The 19,108-nt window shown below is 49.7% G+C and overlaps 1 protein-coding gene across 1 annotated transcript in view; it reads left to right on the top strand.

Annotated features, from left to right (window-relative positions):
• The window catches only part of EFNA2 (ephrin A2), a 95,860-nt gene extending 78,378 nt beyond the window's left edge, over nt 1-17,482 (top strand). The window contains exons 2-4 of the mRNA XM_021009081.2: nt 3,080-3,375; nt 12,547-12,612; nt 14,018-17,482. Of these exons, the coding sequence (XP_020864740.1) occupies nt 3,080-3,375; nt 12,547-12,612; nt 14,018-14,139 (484 nt within the window). The 3' untranslated portion in view covers nt 14,140-17,482. The remainder of the gene's footprint in view (nt 1-3,079; nt 3,376-12,546; nt 12,613-14,017) is intronic.
• The last annotated feature ends 1,626 nt before the right edge of the window (nt 17,483-19,108 follow it).

A 19,108-nucleotide genomic window follows, 5' to 3' on the forward strand; every position in this document is an offset into this window, starting at 1 on the left:
GATCGTCCTCTAATAATAGTAATGATACTTTTTATTATTATAAGAACAACAATTGTTAGCATTTCTGTAGCATGTTAAGGTTTGCAAAGCACTGTACATATATTATCCTATTGGATCTTCTGTAATCTATAGTTAGGCAGACGAAAAAAATGAAACTCCCATGTCTCCGTCCCCACTTCCCATGGTGCCCTGAATCTTCCTTCTGAATTAGATTAGTGCACATATGTGTGTATGTTCTTACATACAGATTCATAGATGGAAAGCTAGAATGTACCTTCAAAGCCACTTTCTTCATTTTACAGATGAGGAAACGGGCTGACAGAGGTTAATTGACTTGCCCAAGGGGTTGCACAGCTAGCAGGTGTCTGAGGCAGCATTTGAACTCAAGTCTTCCTGACTTCAAGGCCAACGTTCTATCCACCATCATTCCACCTGGTTGCCTGAAAACCCATCTGGAGGTGCCAGAAATTGAACTTGGGATCCCAGACGTTTAATGCATGAACTCTTCCTCTGACTTTAATAATAATAAAGCTAGTGTTTATATAGTGTTTTAGGTTTTGGAAAGCATTTTGCAGATGTTAGAGCTTCCCAACAATCCTGGGAGGTAAGTACTCTTTTTACTCCCATTTTACAGATGAGGAGACTGAGGCCAGAAAGCTTAAGTGACTTGCCCATAGTATCACACCCATAGTAAATATCTGGGCTGGGCTTTGAACTCCCGTCTTCCCAACTCCATGTCCAGCTTTCCCTCCACTTTGGTAGCTTAATCATTACACATGCCCGCGCATTTGTAAGTAGACTCATATGAGAGTTTTTGAGGAGGCCATATCGTGTTCTCGGCATTGGTATCATGATTTCCTGACCAAAGGCTCCTTTTAGTTTTTCCAGGATACTTTTGGGCAGCTTTAGCCTAAGAGATACCTGCCCTCAGCAATGCCCCAGCGGGAGTCTGGACGCTCAGATCCAGAAGCTTTGGGCCCAGCCAAAGCATCAGCAACCTGGGGGAGTCCATTGTCTTGGCTCTCGGCCTTCCTTGGGGGTGCTCTCTGGGGCAGGCGGGGCCACCCTGAGGTCTTCACTGCACCCAGTCAGACAGCTGGGAGGTGGTCTGCGCACAGGCCATCTCTGGCCACATCTGCACCAAACCCCAAGGGTGGCTGGGAAGGCAGTAGATGCCTGGGATTTCCCCTGACGGGTTCAGTTCAGTTCATGCCTTGGATTTACTTTCCACAGAGCTCCTAGGCCTTTAGCCTCGCCCGGTGGGGAGGGTGGTCTCTGTGTTATCATCTCTAAAGGTTCAGAGACCCTGGATGCCTCATCCTGGGTCACACAGTAAGTGACAGAGCTGAAACTTGAACCTAGATCTGTAGATCCCAACTTCAGGGTTTGTCCTAAGAAACCACACTTTGCCCCAGGCTTTCCCTGTCACTCTCTCCCCCCACCCTGTATCATCCCCTGGCCCTGGTTTGGCCAGGAGTGTGATCCAGTCAGACAGGTCTGAGACCTGGTCTACCCGGTTTATTCTGCTGAGGCAACCTCCTTCCCTCTCTGGCATTAAGGACTTTCTCTGTCTCTTCTCCTCCCCACCCCACCCCCGGGGCTGAGAGCAGAACCACGTTTGATGAACAAATGGTCAAAGAGGACCACACATCTGGCTTCATGGCACCTCAAACATCTGGACGGAGGGGGCCCAGGAGCCCCTGAACATCTGGGGCTCCTTTAGCATTTGGTTCGAGCATCACCAAACATCTGGCCCAAGGTCTCCCCCCTCTTTCTTCCCCCAAACATCTGGCCCGAGGGTTATAGCTCACCAGTTTTCACAGGGACGGGACATTTGTTCCCAGTCCAGGTCCCCAAGACCGATCCTGATGGATCAGAGAGGGGAGACACGTAAGGCAGACCAAATGGGGGCTATCACTTCAGTCTGGGTAGAGGTGGTAAATGATGGCGCTGGCCTTGTGAGTAGAGCAAGGGGGACATGGAAGAGCTCTCGAGGTGGAGTGGACAAGCTTCGGCCCCCGGGCAGCCACGACCCTCCTTCGGGCCCTCTTCTCTTCCCGCTTGGGCTATCTTTCTGCCCTTTCCAAGCCATCCTCCACAGAGGTACCAAAACCACATTCCTAAGGCACACCTCTGACTCACCCTATCCTGCTCAGAATTCTCCAATGGCTCCCAGTTGCTTCTGGGATTTAAATACAGGCTACTCAGCCTGCCATTCAAGGCCCTCCGTGATCTGGCTTCTGCCTGTCTTCGAAGCCTTATTATGCCCTTTCAGACACCATACCTTGGAATGCCTTGGGATACCCTCCCACCTCTTCTCCATCTCTGGAAATCCTCTGCTTTCAAGGCTTAGCCCAGGAGCTTCCTCCTCCATGAAGCCAGCCTGGATCTCTTCAGTTACCACTCTCTCACTCCTCATGTTATTTAGCTATGCACGTGTAGTTCAGAGTGGAAGGTTCCTGAAGGCAAGGCCTTTCGTCCCCAGTATCTAGCATGGTGCCCAGCACACAGTGGGTACTTGATAAATGCTTGGCCGCATCAGTTCCTCTTCATAGAATCTTAGGGTCGGAAGGCATATGTGACGGGCTTTTTTTTTTTTAAAGCCTGGGCCTCCCTGTGTTCCCCAGGCTGAAAGTGCAGGGGACGGCCCTCCTCATAGCTAGGCAGCCAGGTGTCACAGGTGGATGGAACACTGGGCTTGGAGTCAAGTAGACCTGACACTAACTGTGTGACCCCCAGACAAGTCATTTCACCCTGTTTGCCTCAGTTTCCTCATCTGTCAAATGAGCTGGAGAAGGAAATGGCAAACCACTCCAAGTATCTTTGCCAAGAAACCCCCAAATGAGGTCACAAAGAGTCAGATGTGACTGAAAACACTGAACAGCAAAGCATTATTATTATCTTTATTTATATTCACCTGTTTCTTATAGGATTCCCCGGTCTGCTGCTTATCCTGACCACCCTCTTCCAGATGAGGGATCCCAGAGGGGTTTGGACAGATAGCCACGGGCAGCCCTGTGGTACCAGTAGACTGTGGGCCACGCCTCTGACCATTGCCGCCTCCTCTCTCTCCCGCCAGGTTTCACCACGGCGATTACACGGTAGAAGTCAGTATCAATGACTACCTGGACATCTACTGCCCCCATTATGAGAAGCCGCTGCCCCAGGCCATGCGCATGGAGCAGTATGTCTTGTACATGGTCAATGACGAGGGCCATGCTTCCTGTGACCACCGGCAGAAGGGCTTCAAGCGCTGGGAATGTAACCGGCCGTTGGCACCCAATGGGCCCCTCAAGTTCTCTGAGAAATTCCAGCTCTTCACACCCTTCTCCTTGGGCTTTGAGTTCCGGCCGGGACACGACTACTATTACATCTGTGAGTGTGAGGGTCCTTTCGGGGGAGGCTGGAAGGTCAGGGGAGCACAAATCTATAAGTAGCCTGCGATGCCACCTAGTCTGTCCTCCCTCATTTGACAGATCAGGAGATAGCTGCTACAAACTTTGTTATATCCATTTTACAGATGAGGAAACTGAGGCCCACAGAAGCGTAGTAGCCTACGCAAAGTCTCGGACACTTTATATATGTATCATCTCATTCGAGACTAAAAAACCAGCCCTTGAGGTAGGTGCAACAAGCATTATATCCATTTTACAGATCAAGAAACTGAAGCTTACAGTGGTTAACTGACTTGCTCATGAACCCATCACTAAGAAATGAAGAGGTGGGAGGGTATAAGAAATAGGTTTCTAACCCAGCTCTGTCTCCAACACTTTTAAAATCCTTTGCTTTTAAATACCTTGAAAGGCTCCTCTAGCCAGAACTGAAAGGCACGAGGTGCCAGGCAACACAGTAGGGAGAATGTTGCTTGGTTGCTGGCGCTGAGGGAAATGAGGCTTCTTGGTAGAAGAGACATAACCCAGAACAAGGGCTGACTCTCCCAAGCGCTCAGCTTTGGGGTTCAGTAGGGCGTGGCCTGATAGCTCCTGAGCTCTTTGAGTGAGGGGAGGGACTGTGTTTTGCCTCCTTTTGTATCTTCCGCTCTTAGCACGCAGTAGGTGATTTGTGGATCTGTCTGACTGCCATCCTACTTGTACAGGGCAGGGTTCAGGGTGGGTGCAGAAGATTCCCCGTTGCTGATTCAGTCTGATTTTTTTCTGGCTCGTACTAAAAGCTAGTGTGGGGAGATGTGCTGTATTTCCTATAATGTCAGAGCTGGGAGGAGCCACCAAATATAGGGCATGAGAGTGAGGGGGGCCCTGGGAACAGAGAATGTCATAGGTGGGGCTCAGTCCCTGCACAGACACACACCTTTCAGCCTGGTATCACTGTTAACCCCTACACACACGCGTGCACGCACACACACACACACACATGTATCTTTGGCGTGTTGAAGCCCGTGTTAACCCTTTATACATCCGTATGTATCTAGGCAGAATGTGACCCTTGACCCAGATGTCACCTTGGAAAGCTTGCCTGTGGCCCTAAATACTAGGCTGTGGCACTCTAGGGACCCTCTTCTCCCTAAAACTCCCCTGTCATTCCACCACCCCCATGTCATACATGGTCAAGTAGCTACACGGATGTAGTTGGCAGGCCAGATAACGTGCTAGCCTGTGTGTATGAACATATATGCATAGAAAACATGGTACTTGGCCTCTGTCACTTTGGTAGGCCTTGGCACAGGGAACTTTGCCTCTCTCTGCCCTCCCTACACTGATGTCCTCCCACTGAAGGCCTGAGGGGGGGCACTGTAGGGACCCCCCTTTCCCCAAAGCTCCCTACCCCCCTTTTTATGACTCTTCCCTTCCCCCCACCTTTCACCGGGGAGATAAAGATAAAAGCTTGTAATAAAAATAATATTCGTCACAAGAGATAAGACGAATAATTACAATAATTATCTTTATGAAACTCCTGTCTTGGAATGAAAAATGTAATTTTTCTGATATTAAGGGAACTTAATTTAAACACCTTTTTTTCTTCCCTGAATTAAAATAAAATAAAATAAAATGGAAGCAGGAAAATCGCTCCCAATAAAGTTTAATTTGAAACTGCGGGAGCCCTGGGGGGGGTGGGGATCTCCGAGTCTCCCCAGGGCATGGTCTGTATACCCAGAGCTATTCCTGCCAAGGAGGAGGGGTGCACAGCCTGGCTGATGGGGGGGCGGCGAGGGGATTAGAAAAGCCAAGCTTTCAGAGCTGGAATGAACCACAGGGATCTGAGTCCTTTGTTTTGCAAATAGGGAAACTGAGTCCCAGAAAGGTCATGCCCAAGGTCACACGAAGCAGAGGAAGGATTTGACCCTAATCCAGTCCTCTTCCTACCCAGGGGAATGGAGATGGTAGAAGCAGACAGACAGATGACTCTGGGGGCATATAAGTCTGCTGCCAGGGTGGGGAGAAGAGCTGGCGGAGAAATACTGGGCTAAGACCGAGACATGACCGCCTTTGACTTCTGGAATTTATTTGACTTTTGTATTTATTAAGCACCTACTGTGTTGTGCTAGTCACTGTGCTGAGTGGCTCATGGGATCCAAGAAATGGGATCCTGGCAAAGCAGGAAGAGCCCCCCCCCCAAGACATCTCTAGGTCCATCGTCTCCCTTTTCACCCCTCCCCACCTCAAGCCAAGAACCAGCCCCCTTTCCCCAATAGCCAGCTGTCAGGTAGTGTCAGAAGTCCCCAAGTCAGAGGACAAGCCCCCAGACCTCTTTGAGACTGAGTTTCTCCTGTGAAAATGAAGGAATTAGACTAAATGACCTAGAAACAGTAGAAATGATCTCTAATAACAGCGGGAAGAGCACCAAAGGTCTGGGTGCAAATCTCACCTCTGACACTACCTCTGTGACCACGGCCAAGTTACTTAAGCTGCCTGAACCTCACTTTCCTCAGCTGTCAAATGAAAGAGTTGGACTAAGATGACCTCTGAGGGCTCTCCTAGCTCCTGAACTATAATTCTCATAACCCCATGAATTTTGGTGATGGGTAGCTCACTGCCTCTCAAGGCAACTCATTCCATCGGACAAGACATCTCATTATTTAGACATTTTAGCTTCTATAGAGCCCAAAGCCATTTTTTCCCCCTGCAACTTTCCCTCATTTGTTCTTTGTTGTGTTCTCTGGGGCCCGGCAGAACAAACACCATCCCCCTTCCACATGACAGGTCTGTGAAGACAGTGCTCGAGCCCCCCCACTAAAGCTTTTCTTTCTCCTCAATTCCTTTATTGACCCTCCTGCGGTGTGGCCTCCAGTCCGCTCGCCACCCTGGGCCCCCTCCCCGGGCCCCCTCCATTTGTCAGCGTGTTTGTTGTTGTCTGACGGATCAAAGCAGGGGACAACAGAACTGTCCCCCGCCCCCCATTGTGGACGCGGATTCTGTGAATTTAGAAGACGATGGAAACGGGGCTTCCTTTTTTTTTTCTTTTTAGAAAAAAAATCATATTGCTATTGAGAAGCTAAGGTACAAACAGGAAGGAGAGGATTGGAGATTGTATCCTGCCAAGATCTGTCGAAGGAACTGGGGATGTATGGCCTGGAGCATAGGAGGGTTTCAGTTACCCCAAGTAGCAGAAAGGTTGTCGTGTAGAGAGGGAAGGAACCAAGTATTTATTAAGTGTGCTGTGCTCAGCACTTTACAAATATCTTCCTTTGAGCCTTACAGCAACCCTGGGAGGTAGGTGCTATTATTAGCCCCGTTTTATAGATGAGCAAACTGAGGCAGGCAGCAGTGAAGTGACTTGCCCAGAGTCACACAGTTGTGACCTGTGTGAGGCAGGATTAGAACTTGAGTCTTCTTGACTGTAGGCCCAGTGCTTTTATCTACTCCACCACCAAAAGTGCCTGGCATTGGGGAATCAGGTTTGCCCTCTTGGGCCTCAGAGGGCAATGAGAAGTTGGGAAGAAAAGAGAGGAAAGAAGGAAGAAAAAAAGGAAGGAAGGAAGAGAGAAGGAGGGAGGGAAGGAAAGAAGGTTAGGAGGAAGAAAGGAAGATGGGAGGAAGGAAGTAAGGAAGTTCCTACCAATTAGACCTGTCACAATTTGGAGCAGGCTGAGGTGAAGTGACCACACTTTTCAGTTAATTGCCCCCTGAGATTCCTCCAGCTCCCAGATTCTGTGACTGAGTTTGTTTGGAAGGGGAGGAGGCCATTCTAACATCCTAATAGTTACAACTGTCCAAGGATACAAAAAGCAGTAGAAAAAAGCTAGAAAAAGGACCACATGGAGAGAGAGGCCTGGGGTCCAGAATGAGGAAGGTGATGACCGCCATCTTGTTGTCCCTGACGTCATCTGCCCTGGGCAGACCTCTCCGGAAGTGTGGTGTGGGGGTCCGGGACTACAGTTTAAGTTGGATATTGTAAGCTGGAGGTGTCTGAGGATGGCGAATGACCTGGAGGCCAGGCCTCGTGAGGATCAGTGATGGAATGGGAGAGAACAGAAGATGTTGGGAAGATAGGATTCTTACTGTCAAGTATCTGAAAGGCTGTTTGTTGTGTGGTCTCCTTGGCCCCAGAGCAGAGCCAGGAGCATTGGGGGGTGGGGGGGAGTGGGGAGAAAGGTCAGGTAGGAGGTCTTCATCGCTGATAGTCTTTAAGTATAGATTGGCTGGCTTCTCATCAAGGGGATTCTTGCCCCAGTGGGGTTAGGTTAGATGTCCTCGGAGGTCCTTCCCAACTCTGAGGCTCTGGGATTCTGCTCCTTCTACTAATCAGACTTGCCCAGCAAGGGAATGGACCAGATAGGTAGTGAGTTCCTCATCACTGGAGGTACTTAAGTAGGAACCTCTCTCTCCAAGAAGTCAGGAGTAATTAATTCCTGCTTTGGATAAGAAGACTGAGCTAGATCTCCACATTCTCTCAGGCCAAGTCCAGGGGGCAGTTCTTTCTGAAATAGGAACCACCCCCCTCCCCGGGTAGATTTCCTTATAACCACTAGCCCCTAGCAGAGATTGGAGCCTCTCCACCAACCCCTATGTCACTGACCAGTCTCCTTCCAGGGCTTGAGGGGGAGAATGTAGGGTGAGGGCACCCCAACCTTCTAGGGCTAAAGAGGGCCAATTTCAGGTGAGGGTACCCCAACCTTCCAGGGCTGGAGAGGGGCAGTGTCAGGTGAGGGCACCCCAAACTTCCAGGGCTAAAGAGGGCCAATGTCAAGTGAGGGCACCCCTACCTTCTAAGACTAAAGAGAGTCAATGTCGAGTGAGGACACCCTAACCTTCCAGGGCTAAAGAGGGCCAGTGTCAGGTAAGGGCACCCCAATCTTCCAGGGATGGAGAGGGCCAATGTCAGGTGAGGGCACCCCAACATTCCAGGGTGGGAGAGAGACAATATTGGGCAAGGGCACCCTAGTCTTCTAGGGCCCCCAAAGGGTCTTCAGCCCCAAGTGAGCTCCCCTCGCTCCCCATCTGTATCCCTGCTCTTCACCTTGACCCAGAAGTCGAGGCAGCAGATGCCATGCAGAGCCTGCAGGGGGAAGAGAATTCCAATTTCCAAGCCAGGGAAGGAGGTAAACGCCCTTTTATTCTTCCCACTAAAGTCGGATTCCTCAAAGGGGCGGGCTTTTGAGTGGCAAGTGTGGCCTGAATCCTAAGTAGCTGAGGCCCGAGCCCGGCCTGCCCGGCCACTCCTGGGTATGTCTGGCTGACATTTTCACACTTCTTGTGATGTCCAACCTATCTCCATGCAGTCAAGCCAGGCTTGATGATACTGGGGGCTGCAATCTAAGGGGGTGGGAAAGAGCAGTAATTAAAAACATGCTGCAATCGGGAGGGAGTCTTGGACACCAGTTTCTTTTTACAAAAGTGACATTTTCCGACCCCTTCTGAGAAGTGGAAATTTAATAGAGATTAAGACACCAGATGAAATAGGCTGCAAATGGAGGTTTGAAAGCAGGGAGGTTGATCATGGGCCCCACATGCCCAGAGAAGCGCTTTCTGATTTACAGTTTCTCCCAGAAGGAATCACAGAGGCCGTCATAGATTTGGGGTGGAAGGGACCCAGGTGGCCATCTCGTCCAACCCCATTACTTGAAGCTGAGGTGCGTGAAGATTGAAGGTCACTTAGCAAGGTAGGGTCAGAGGAAAGGCTTGAAGGCTGGTCAACTGATTCCTGATCTGGCAGTCATTTAGCTCAGCCGTTTCATTTGGCCAATACGGAACTGAAGCCAGGAGAGGAGAAACAACCTAGTCCACCTGAGTTCAAATCCTGCCTGAGATATTTACTAGTTGTGTTACTGGGCAGTGAGAAACCTCTTTCAGCCTCGATTTCCTCATCTGTAAAATGAGGGGTTTTAACTCAGTGGCCTCCAAGGTCCCTTTTAGCTCTAAATCTACGAGTCTGGCGTCGAGCGATCTGCATTCAATTCCCAGCTCTGACCTTGGGTAACTCGTTTCTCTGATCTGAGCCTCAGTATCTCCATCTGTTCAAATGGCAAGGTTGTGCTGGGTGCCTCTGGGCTGTAGATCTGCTGCTGGCTGGCTGGCTGGCTGAGCTCGTGGGCACCTCATCAATGGGCAGTGGGATGCTGTTGGCTTTTGTGCTCCGCCATGGTTTCTGATGCCCCGACTCTCCTACAGCGGGGGTGGAGATGAGCATCTGCGGGAGACTCAAATGTAGTCTTTGGGGCTCCCGCCTGGCTTCCTGCCGACACTGCTAACGGAGCTTGAAATTAACAACACTTCGGGCTCAGAGAATGTGCTTTCCACCCTAGCCGACCTGAAGCTCCCGGCTCCCGGCACTTAACTGGCTGGTGATAAGCCTGGGAAGTCCCCAAGGAGGGAAAGCCTCATCTGTCACGCATCTGAGCTGTCATGGCGGTTGGCCTTTTTTCTTCCTTAGGCTTCACAAGACCTTGGGCAAGTCCCTTCCTCTCTCTGGGCCTCAGTTTCCCCATCTATAGAATAAATACATTGGATTCACTGATCTCGAAAGGCCCACCCACTTCAGTGCTTATGATTTTGGCAATTTCTATAGCGCAATGGTTCTCAGACCTTTTGATCTTGGGACTCCTTTACATTCTTAAAAATTACTGACGATCTTTGCAAAGAGCTTTTGTTTCTATGTGTTCTATGTGTTCTATTTGTATTTATTTTATTAGAAATTAAAATATCTTATTTTTAGAGAAATGGTTTTGGCCTCAGGGACCCCCAAAAGGGTCTCAAGACATCCAGAGGACCCTAGACCACACTTTGAGAATCACTGCTCTAAATATCTACGTCACAGTTCCTACACCACAAGTCCTGTGGGAAAGTGATGTTTCAACTCTAATTATCCCTATTTCACAGATAAATAAACCAAGGCTTAAAGTAGTTAAAAGACTTGCCCCGGATCACATCGCAAGTAAGAGTATAAGAATTCAAACTCAAGTGTCTCCCAACTTCAATTTCCGTCACTCTCCAATATTTTGTGAATAAAGATTTATGAGGTTTCTACTGGGGCAGCAGGGTGGTGCAGTAGATAGGATAATACACTGGACCTGGAGTCAGGAAGATGAATTCAATCCAGCCTTAGACACTAGCTGCGTGACCTTGGGCAAGTCACTTCACCCTGTTTGCCTCAGTTTCCTCATCTGTCAAATGAGCTGGAGAAGGAAATGGCCAACCACTCCCCTATCTTTGCCAAGAAAACCCCAAATGGGGTCATGAAGAATTGGACATGGCTGGAAAATGATTGAACAACTGTATCACTGCCAGCAGACCACCCCCTCCCCAACACTACTGCCCATGGCTATAGGTGGAATTGATCTTGGAAGTGTTGGGAGCAAGGTTGCCGGCCTCCTGACCTTTGGTCCCCCACGGAAGCCCAGAGTGAGTGGTTGAGGAGGTATCAGAATCTCTTAATAATGACAAATGGCTGAGTGTTAGAGGTACCCGGGAAAATTGTCCGTCTCCTGATGGAAAAGGGGAGTGGAGGGGGCGTGGCAGACAAGCTGTTTGATTATTTATTTTTCCAGCTCAGCTGCATCAGCAGGGTCCCCAAAACAGGCTGAGGCCCCCGCTGCTTCCTTCAGCAAACAGTCTGACATGCTCTGCGGGGCGGCAGGAGCCCAGCTGGGCCTGTGTGTCTGCCTGAGGAGGGGCTGGCTGCAGGTGAGAGGAGCCATCCCTTACTGAGGCGTCTGGCATTGGGGAAATCTCTTGAGCGCCTTTGAGCATGTTTCCTCATCTGTAAAATGGGAATAGTGTCCTTGCATGCCTCACCTCACAGGCCTGTTGGAAGGGTGATAGTAATTAATAATAGCTAGCATTTTGATAGCACTTAAGCTTTGAAAAGTGTTTTCCGTATATTAGTTCATCTGACCCCGTGAGGTAAGTGCTGTTATTATTTCCATTTTACAGATGAGGGAAATGAGTCTCAGCGACTTGTCAAGGGTCACACAGCTAATTTGTGTGTGACCTGGGATGTAGACCCCGGCTTTCTAGCTCTGGGTCCTGGATCTTTCCCCTATATCAAGCCACTTGTGAAATAGGAGATGAGGTGCCAGGTATATACTTGATAAGCATACGTGGTAGGGAATGATAGGCATCAGAGTGGGGTATAGACGGACTGCTCTTGGGAATATGAAACAGGAAAGATCAGTGTCAGCCGGGCCACGAGCAGGGCTGCGTCCCAGCCCCTCCATCACCTCCCTCAAGGAGCTGTGGCCCAAGAAGGTGACCTTTTCGCGGGGCCTGGACTCAGGAAGCCAAACCAGATGGGAAGCAGTCTCTGAAAGGCCCATCCTCCTGTGGAGGGAGAGGTTGGGGAGCAAGACGGCTTTGTCTTCCTTCTCTGACGGCGGCTGGGGCTCCCCTGTTCTGGATGTCCCGGGCCTCCTTCCACAGTTTGAGGCCAGCCTGGAATGAACAATAGAATAAGACCTCATCTGTGGGGAAAGAAGCCTGGTCAGGGGGCCTGGATTTGCTAGTTCTGGCCAGCTGGGTGACTCAAGGAAGATCCCTTCCTTCCTCTGAGCCTCAGTTTCCCCATCTGCAAAATGGAGGAGTTGACCTAGAGAATGTCTGAATGCCACCTTCAGTTCTAGATCAACACTCCTTTGGTGTTCTAGTCATTCAGCAAAAAAAGTGTAAAGCGCCTACTGTGAGCTCGGTGCTGCCAGAGATAAGAGGATGGATAAGCTCAGTTGTTACAGTCTCAGAGAGCGTTGGCTTATTCACAGGTTACAATAACACATAATAGTCAATGGAGTGGGGGGAGGCTTCCTGGAGGAGGTGGCTTTGGTTTGGGGCTTTCAAGGATGGGCATGTTTTCAGTAGTCAGAGAGAGGGTAGGGATGGCATCCCAGGCAGAAGGAACAACATAGGCAAAGGCCCAGCGCAGGACTTTGTGGGGTATAGCAGAGTGAACAGAGCACTAGCTGATGGACCTAGGTTCACATCTGGACTCCTGCGCTTCCTGTAACGTACCTCTCTGAAGCAGGTTGTGAGACACTGAGGGAATCGCCGGTCCTGGTCCTTCAGCTGTAAAGGACCTTAGCTGATCCTAGGGTGCCCCCCACGCAGTCACACCTCGTGTCCGTCCTCACTAACTGCCTCCTCTCCCCTTTCCCTCTTGTAGCTGCCACTCCCCCGAACTTGGTGGACAGGTCCTGTTTAAAACTGAAGGTTTACGTGAAGCCGACAAGTAAGTCCAGCGTCTGGGCAGGACCAGGGCTCTGGGCTGGGGAGGGACAGGGCACTGTTGGAGGGCTGAGCCAGGAGATGTGGGTCCAGAATCTGTCACTGACTCACTGTGGGAGGGACCTTGGGCAAAACCCTTCCTCTCTCTGGGCCTCAGTTTCCCTTTCTGTAAAATGAGGCGTTTGATCTGGAAGGCCCCTTCTGTTCTCTGATGTTCTGTGAGACTTGGTGAAATCCAGAGGGAGAAATGAGCTGTTTTCTCATGAGAAGACACTCTCTTCTCTCTCTTTTTTTCTGTCTCTCCCTGTCCCTGTCTCCCCCTCTTTTGTCAGATTTCCTCTTTGTCTTTCTCTTCCCTTTTTGTCTCTCTCTTCTCCCTCCCTCTCTCCTCCTCTTTCTCTCTGTCTCTGTATCTCTACCTTTTTTTCTCTCTTTGTGTTTCTTTCTTCTCTCCTCCCTTTCTCTCCCCTTTCTCTCTGTCTCTCTTAATCTCTCCCCTTTCTGTTCCTATCCTCTCTTTCTTCTCTTTATCTCCTCCTTGTCTTTCCCTTTTCTGTCTTTTTCTGTTTCTGTCTCTCTCCTCCCATCCTTTCCCTTTCCTCTCTGTCTCTCTGTTTCTGTCTCTTCTCCCTTTCTGTCCGTTTCTGTCTCCTTTCCTCCTTCCTTCTCTGTCCCTCTGTTCCTGTCTTTCCTCCCTTTTCCTCTCATTTGTCTCTGTCTCTTTCTCTCCTCTCTCTCTGTCTCTCTCCTCCCTTTCTCTCTCCTTCCATTTTCTCCCCTTCCTCTCTGTCACTCTGTCTCTGTCTCTCTGTTCCTGTCTCTCCTCTTTTTCTCTCCCCTTTCTCCCTATCTCTCTCCTCTTGCGGTTTCTCTCCTCCCATTCTCTCCTCTTTCTCTTTGTCTCTCTTTCTCCTCTCTCTCCTCTTTCTCTGTTTACCTTTCTCTTCCCTTTCTATCTCTTTATCTCTCCCTTCTCTCCTCTCTATCTCTCTCATCTTTCTCTGTTTCCTCCTTTACCCCCCTTTCTCTCTCCCTGTTTCTGTCTCTCCTCCCTTTCTCTCTCCTTTCTCCCTTTCTCTCTGTCTCTCTGTTTCTGTGCCCCCGCTTTCCCTCTGTCTCTCTCTCCCCTCTCTTTGTCAGGGGTCTGTGTTAGGAATCAAGTTGAGGTTATAGCCAGGGCCAGAGGGGAGTAAGGGGTCATTGTTGGGACCTGGGGCAGGCTCTGGGTTAGGGGTCAGCATCGGGGCCTGGAGTGCAGTAGGGGTTAGGTGCCAGGTATGGTCACAGATGAGGTTCGGATCTGACTTTGGGTGCTAGAGTCCAGATGGTTCCTGAGGTGAAAGGCAGGGTGGGACAGCCCCCAGACTTGGGAAGGAGCAGTGATGACCGGTGCCTTTGCTCCCTGACAGATGATTCTCTGTACGAGTCTCCAGAGCCCATCTTCACCAGCAATAACTCCTGCAGCAGCCTCAGGGTGTCCCAGCTCTTCCTCTCTGTGGTGCCCGTCTTTTGGACCATCTTCACCTCCTAGCCCCTCAGCCCTCCCGCCACCAGGCACCGAGGGATCGGTATTGTTCTAGGTGGAGCCAGGGAAGATGGGGAACCCTAGGGGGACGGGGGCAGCCCTGCTGTTTCCTTTACTCCTTGCCACCTGTTCAGAAACCCCTCTCAGACCCTGTCTGCCCCTCCTTCTGGAGGCCAGGGAGGAAGGCCCTGAAGCCGCCAAGCCAGACTTCCACCTTCGGGACCACACAGAGAGGACTGAGGAGGAAGCAGATGGTGTCTGCCAGGGACGGAGTTCATGGCCGCCCAGGAAGGTGACCTCCAGTCCTTGAAGATTTAGGCTCCAGGGAGCCTCCCCAGGGCAGTAGCAGCTGCTCCCCAGCCCTGGGGCATGGGAAAACGAGAGCCACTCGTAGACCAAATAGAGAACGCCTTTCTTGTTTTCGTTTGGTGCTGTCATCCCTGCCTCCCTGACCCTCAGACCTCTGACCTGCCTAGGGGACCTTCACAGAGACAGAAGAGGCCACCACTGGGACCAGGATGGTCATCGCCACCCAAACTGCTGCTCCTCCTTGCCCCCTCCACACCGCTGCACCCGAAAGATGGCAGGCAAACTGTCATTTCAGAAGCACCAGAGACAGCAGCAGACCCTTTGGTTCTATCCCTTTCCCCTCCATCTCCTTGCCCTGAGCTTACTGTCTAGCCCTTGTCTTCCCACCAGACTGAATGCTGCCTGGACAGGGCTGATTGCAGACTTTTGTCCCTGAGATCATGGGGGAAACCATGCACTGGGGGGTCATAGATGCCGTTGGCCCGTGGGTTCAGGAGTGGATACCCGGGGTAGAGCAGGCAGTTGGGGAAGATCTACTGGGAACAGGGCGAGCTCAGTACATGACCCATAGGGCCATCAGAAGGTCCAGTTCAAAACTTCTTTGGGACACGTGGGCATGGAAGGGAAACAAAGAGGCAGGCACCAGCCATCTCTGCCACTTGCTGATGAATGTGGGTTGGGGAGGGAAGGGGTAGAAATACCTCTCAATTCCTCTTTTCTTTTTTTTTTTTAATGTATTTTCATTGTTTTATTTGAGACTCGAGTTTTTAATTTATTCTACCACCTCACACCCCTGACCCAATTAAGACTTTGGGGAAGGAAACAGGGGTCCCTGACTGTGGACCTGGTCCCACACTCCTGATCTGCTCCCTGATTTCCTTCCTTTCCCCAGCCTCTGTTCACCACATTCTCCACTCAGTGCTGTACCAAAACACCCAAATAAATGTAACCTGAGTCCACGACACCGGGGAAGCTCCAGGCCTAGCTCCTTCCCACTCTGGTCTTTTCCCGTGGGTCATAGGGGTTTTCCTGATTTCTAGCCTCCATCTCTGGCTTTATCATCCCTTGAAACCCTGAGCAAGTAAAGTCATGGCTGCTCCGACAGACCATCTGGGACCTCTTAGATCTGGGTTCCAGGACTGTGAGGTTTTTTCTTTTCGGGGGAACAGTACCAGGAGGAAGGTGGAAGCAGCCCTTGGGCACGAGCACCTTTTGGTAGACTTTAGGAGGGATAGCACTACTTATTATCTTGGTCCCTTCTTCCTGTTCCCACTGGAAGCCAAGAGTCGGAGGCAAGAGCCTAGAAAGGAGGGAGGGGCGGCTGTTTGTTTTTAAGGGAGGCAGCTGCCCTCGATCTCCCCAGCCAGACCTGCTGCGCTGACCCAGATCCCCATCTGAAGCCACTGGCCCCTGGAGGCCTTCGGATGAGGCTCTGGGAAGCTCTTTCTAAGGAAAAAAAGGCTGACCCTCACTGCCCTCTCTGGAGGAGACAAAGCCGCCTCCCCTTCTCTTACTCCGTCTCTGTCTCCCTTTCCAGTTCTTAGCTTCAGTGCAGGCTTGAGTCTCCCCCAGGTCCCAGAGAGAAAAGCTAACAAGTCCCTCCACCAGGCCACAGTTCAGCACCCCCTCCTCCGCTGGCCATTGAAGCAGGGCCTTTTTATTAAGGACCCTGTTGTTTCTTTCTTTCCTTTTTTTTTTTTTTTTGCAAATGCAAATGAATCTACCGATTTCTATTGCTTCAAGTAATCTGTCTCTGAGGAAGGGAGCAGACGTTATATTTCTGTAAATAGAGCCCGCAGGTATATACTGTGATTTATTTTTAATGCAGTGCTGAGAATGAACTCGGTGGAGGTCTGTCTCTCTCTCTCTCTCTTTCTCTGTCTCTCTTTCTCTCTCCTCTCACTTGCTTCTCTCTCTGTCTTTCTCCTCTCTGTCTTCTTCCTCTCTTCTTTCTCCTTCCTCTGTCTTTTTCTTCTCTCTCTTTCTCCTCTTTTTCTCTCCCCATGTCTCTCTACCCCACCACCTCCCTCCTCTCTCTCCTTCTCTGTCTCTCTTTCTCTCCTCTCACTTTCTTCTCTCTCTCTTTGTCTTTCTCCTCTCTGTCTCTTCTTCCTCTCTCCTCTCTCTCCTCTGTCTCCTCTGTCTTTTTCTTCGCTCTCTCTCCTCTTCCCCCCATGTCTCTCTCTACCCCACCACCTCCCTCCTTCTCTCTCTCTCTCCTTTTCTCTCTCCCCCTCCCTCTTTCTTCCCTCTCTTTTTCTCTCTCTCTCTCTGTCTCTCTTTCTCCTCTCACTTTCTTCTCTCTCTCTTTGTCTTTCTCCTCTGTCTCTTCTTCCTCTCTCCTCTCTCTCTTCTTTCTCTGTCCTCTGTCTTTTTCTTCTCTCTCTCTTTCTCGTCTTTTTATCCCCCTATGTCTCTCTCTACCCCACCATCTCCCTCCTTCTCTCTCTCTCTCCCTTCCCCCTCCCTCTTTCTTCCCTCTCCCTTTCTCTTTCTCGCTTCCTTTTTCCAGGGGTTGGGGTGGGTTTAGAGTAGAAGCTGTAACTTGCAATAAGCTCATTTTGTCCGTCGGAGTTTCTCCTCCATCTGTGCCCTCCCTCTCCCCATAACAGTTTCTAAGAAAAACCGACAGACAAAAAATTTTTAAAAAATCCTTCAGACATTTTAATGGAGTAAGCACATTTATACAGATTTCATATTTCTATCTTCCTTTCCTTAATCTGTGTTTTATATATATATTATATATATATTGTGTATATCAACCACGAGGCCCTGAGGACACAGTGAGAGGAAAAATTTGGAAGGAGAATTTAGGGGAAATGGTTTCCCCCCCATAGTCTGGTTTGCCGGGTGTGCCCTGCCCCACCCTCTGTTCTGGTGGTCTCAGATGTCTTTGAACATCATCCTTGGTTCCCCTCTACCTCTTCCTCCAGCCCATTGTGCGAGATCACCCACTCCTGTCCCCTTCCCCACCACCCGTCACCACCCAACTTTGGAATCTGTATTTTTTTATAATAAAATAAAAATAAACCTTGTGGGATTTGAGTGTTTGAGAGCCCCATTTACCCCCTTCATCTTCTTTATCCTGTTCTCAATCCTTCCAGCAGAAATTTTCGGGGGACTCTGGGTATAGACCCCAAGAGTGCTTTAATGTTGACAAAAGCCCTTGCATACACTGTCTCATATAATCCTCACAACAAACCTGAGATGGTAGGTGCCATTGTTACCCCCATTTTACAGATGAGGACATTGAAGCTCAAAGGGTTCCTGGCTAGGAACACACACCTGTCTGAGGTGGAACTTGAACCCAGGTCCTGCTGACCCCAAAATGCTGTCCACTCTTGCCAGGCTGACTTACAGTTAGGGCTTCTTGACCTTTTCATGTGTCCTGGACCCCCTTTGGCAGTTTAATGAAACCTTTCTCAGAATAACATTTTTAAATGCATAAAAGAAAACAAATAATTGCAAAGGAAAGCAATTACATTAAAATACAGTGCTCCAATATTAGAAGAAAACAAGTTTGTGGGCACCTCCTTTAATTATATTTTAGGAATAAGGGTGTGTATCCTGGGCAGAGAAGCCATTTCAAAAGGCTGGCCCCTCTAGCATCTTCCCTTCAATTAATAATAATTATAATTACATTAATATAATAATTATAATAATAACTTGTAATGCTGGTGCTTCAGAGGTTTACAAAGCACTTAACAGCCCTGTGGTTGTAGAAGTAGAGTTACCGCCTCCATTTTTCAGATGAGGAAACGGCCTCAACCAGGCTCAGTGGCCTTGCCTAAACTCACGTAGGATTTGAACTCTAACCCTATAGCTTATGGCAAACTTAACACTCTAATTAGACACCTCCTCCACTCCACCCTGTTATCTGCCATCATTCCAAGTGCCTTCCTCCCTTTACCCCTTCCCCATATACTTTCAGTGTTCCCCAGTGAGAGTAGAACCTTAAAAAGTCAAAGAAATTAGTCCCCTTGGGTTCCTGTCATTTAATTCCATTCCTCTGAAGTAGCCAATAGTCCAGGCGCTGTCCAAAGGGTCAGGAAACAAGCAAAAACCTGTCCCTTCCCTCCAGGAGTTCACATTCTGCTTTGGATGGGGGTGGCTTGGGGAGGGGAGAGAAAGGCTGCGTTGGGAAACAACACATACCTTGGTAGGTAAATACAAAATACGTGCTAGTTAGTTTGGGAGAGGGGGAGGGAGCGCTAACATCTAGATGGAACAGGAAGCATTTTATGTAGGAAGTAAGACAAGCTGAGCTTTGAAGGGAGCTAGGAATTCCAAGAGGAGGAGGTGCGGAAGTAGAACATTCCTGGCACAGGGGCACAGCCTTAGTGGTGGGAGGTGGAATATTGTAAAAAGAATAACAAGATGGCCAGTTTGTCTGGAAATGAAAATGCAGGAGGGGGAGTGATGTGTAATCAGCCTAAAAAGGTAGATTGGAGCCAGATTGTGACGGGCTCTAAATGCCAAACGTGTTTGTTTTGGATTCGGCCTAGAAGATTGGAAATGTTACCCTGCGTTGTTATCATTCCATTCCATTCAATGCTGTTTGTCATTCTTCCTTGATAAGGGTCCTTGTTGGGTGTCCAAAGACACCCACAAAGGTCGGGGAAGCTCAGGTCCCCCGGGGGAGCAGAGAAGGAGACCTGAGGACCAT

This window comes from Phascolarctos cinereus, unplaced genomic scaffold (genome assembly GCF_003287225.1).
Source record: "Phascolarctos cinereus isolate Bilbo 61053 unplaced genomic scaffold, phaCin_HiC Scaffold_4;HRSCAF=312, whole genome shotgun sequence".
NCBI lineage: Eukaryota > Metazoa > Chordata > Mammalia > Diprotodontia > Phascolarctidae > Phascolarctos > Phascolarctos cinereus.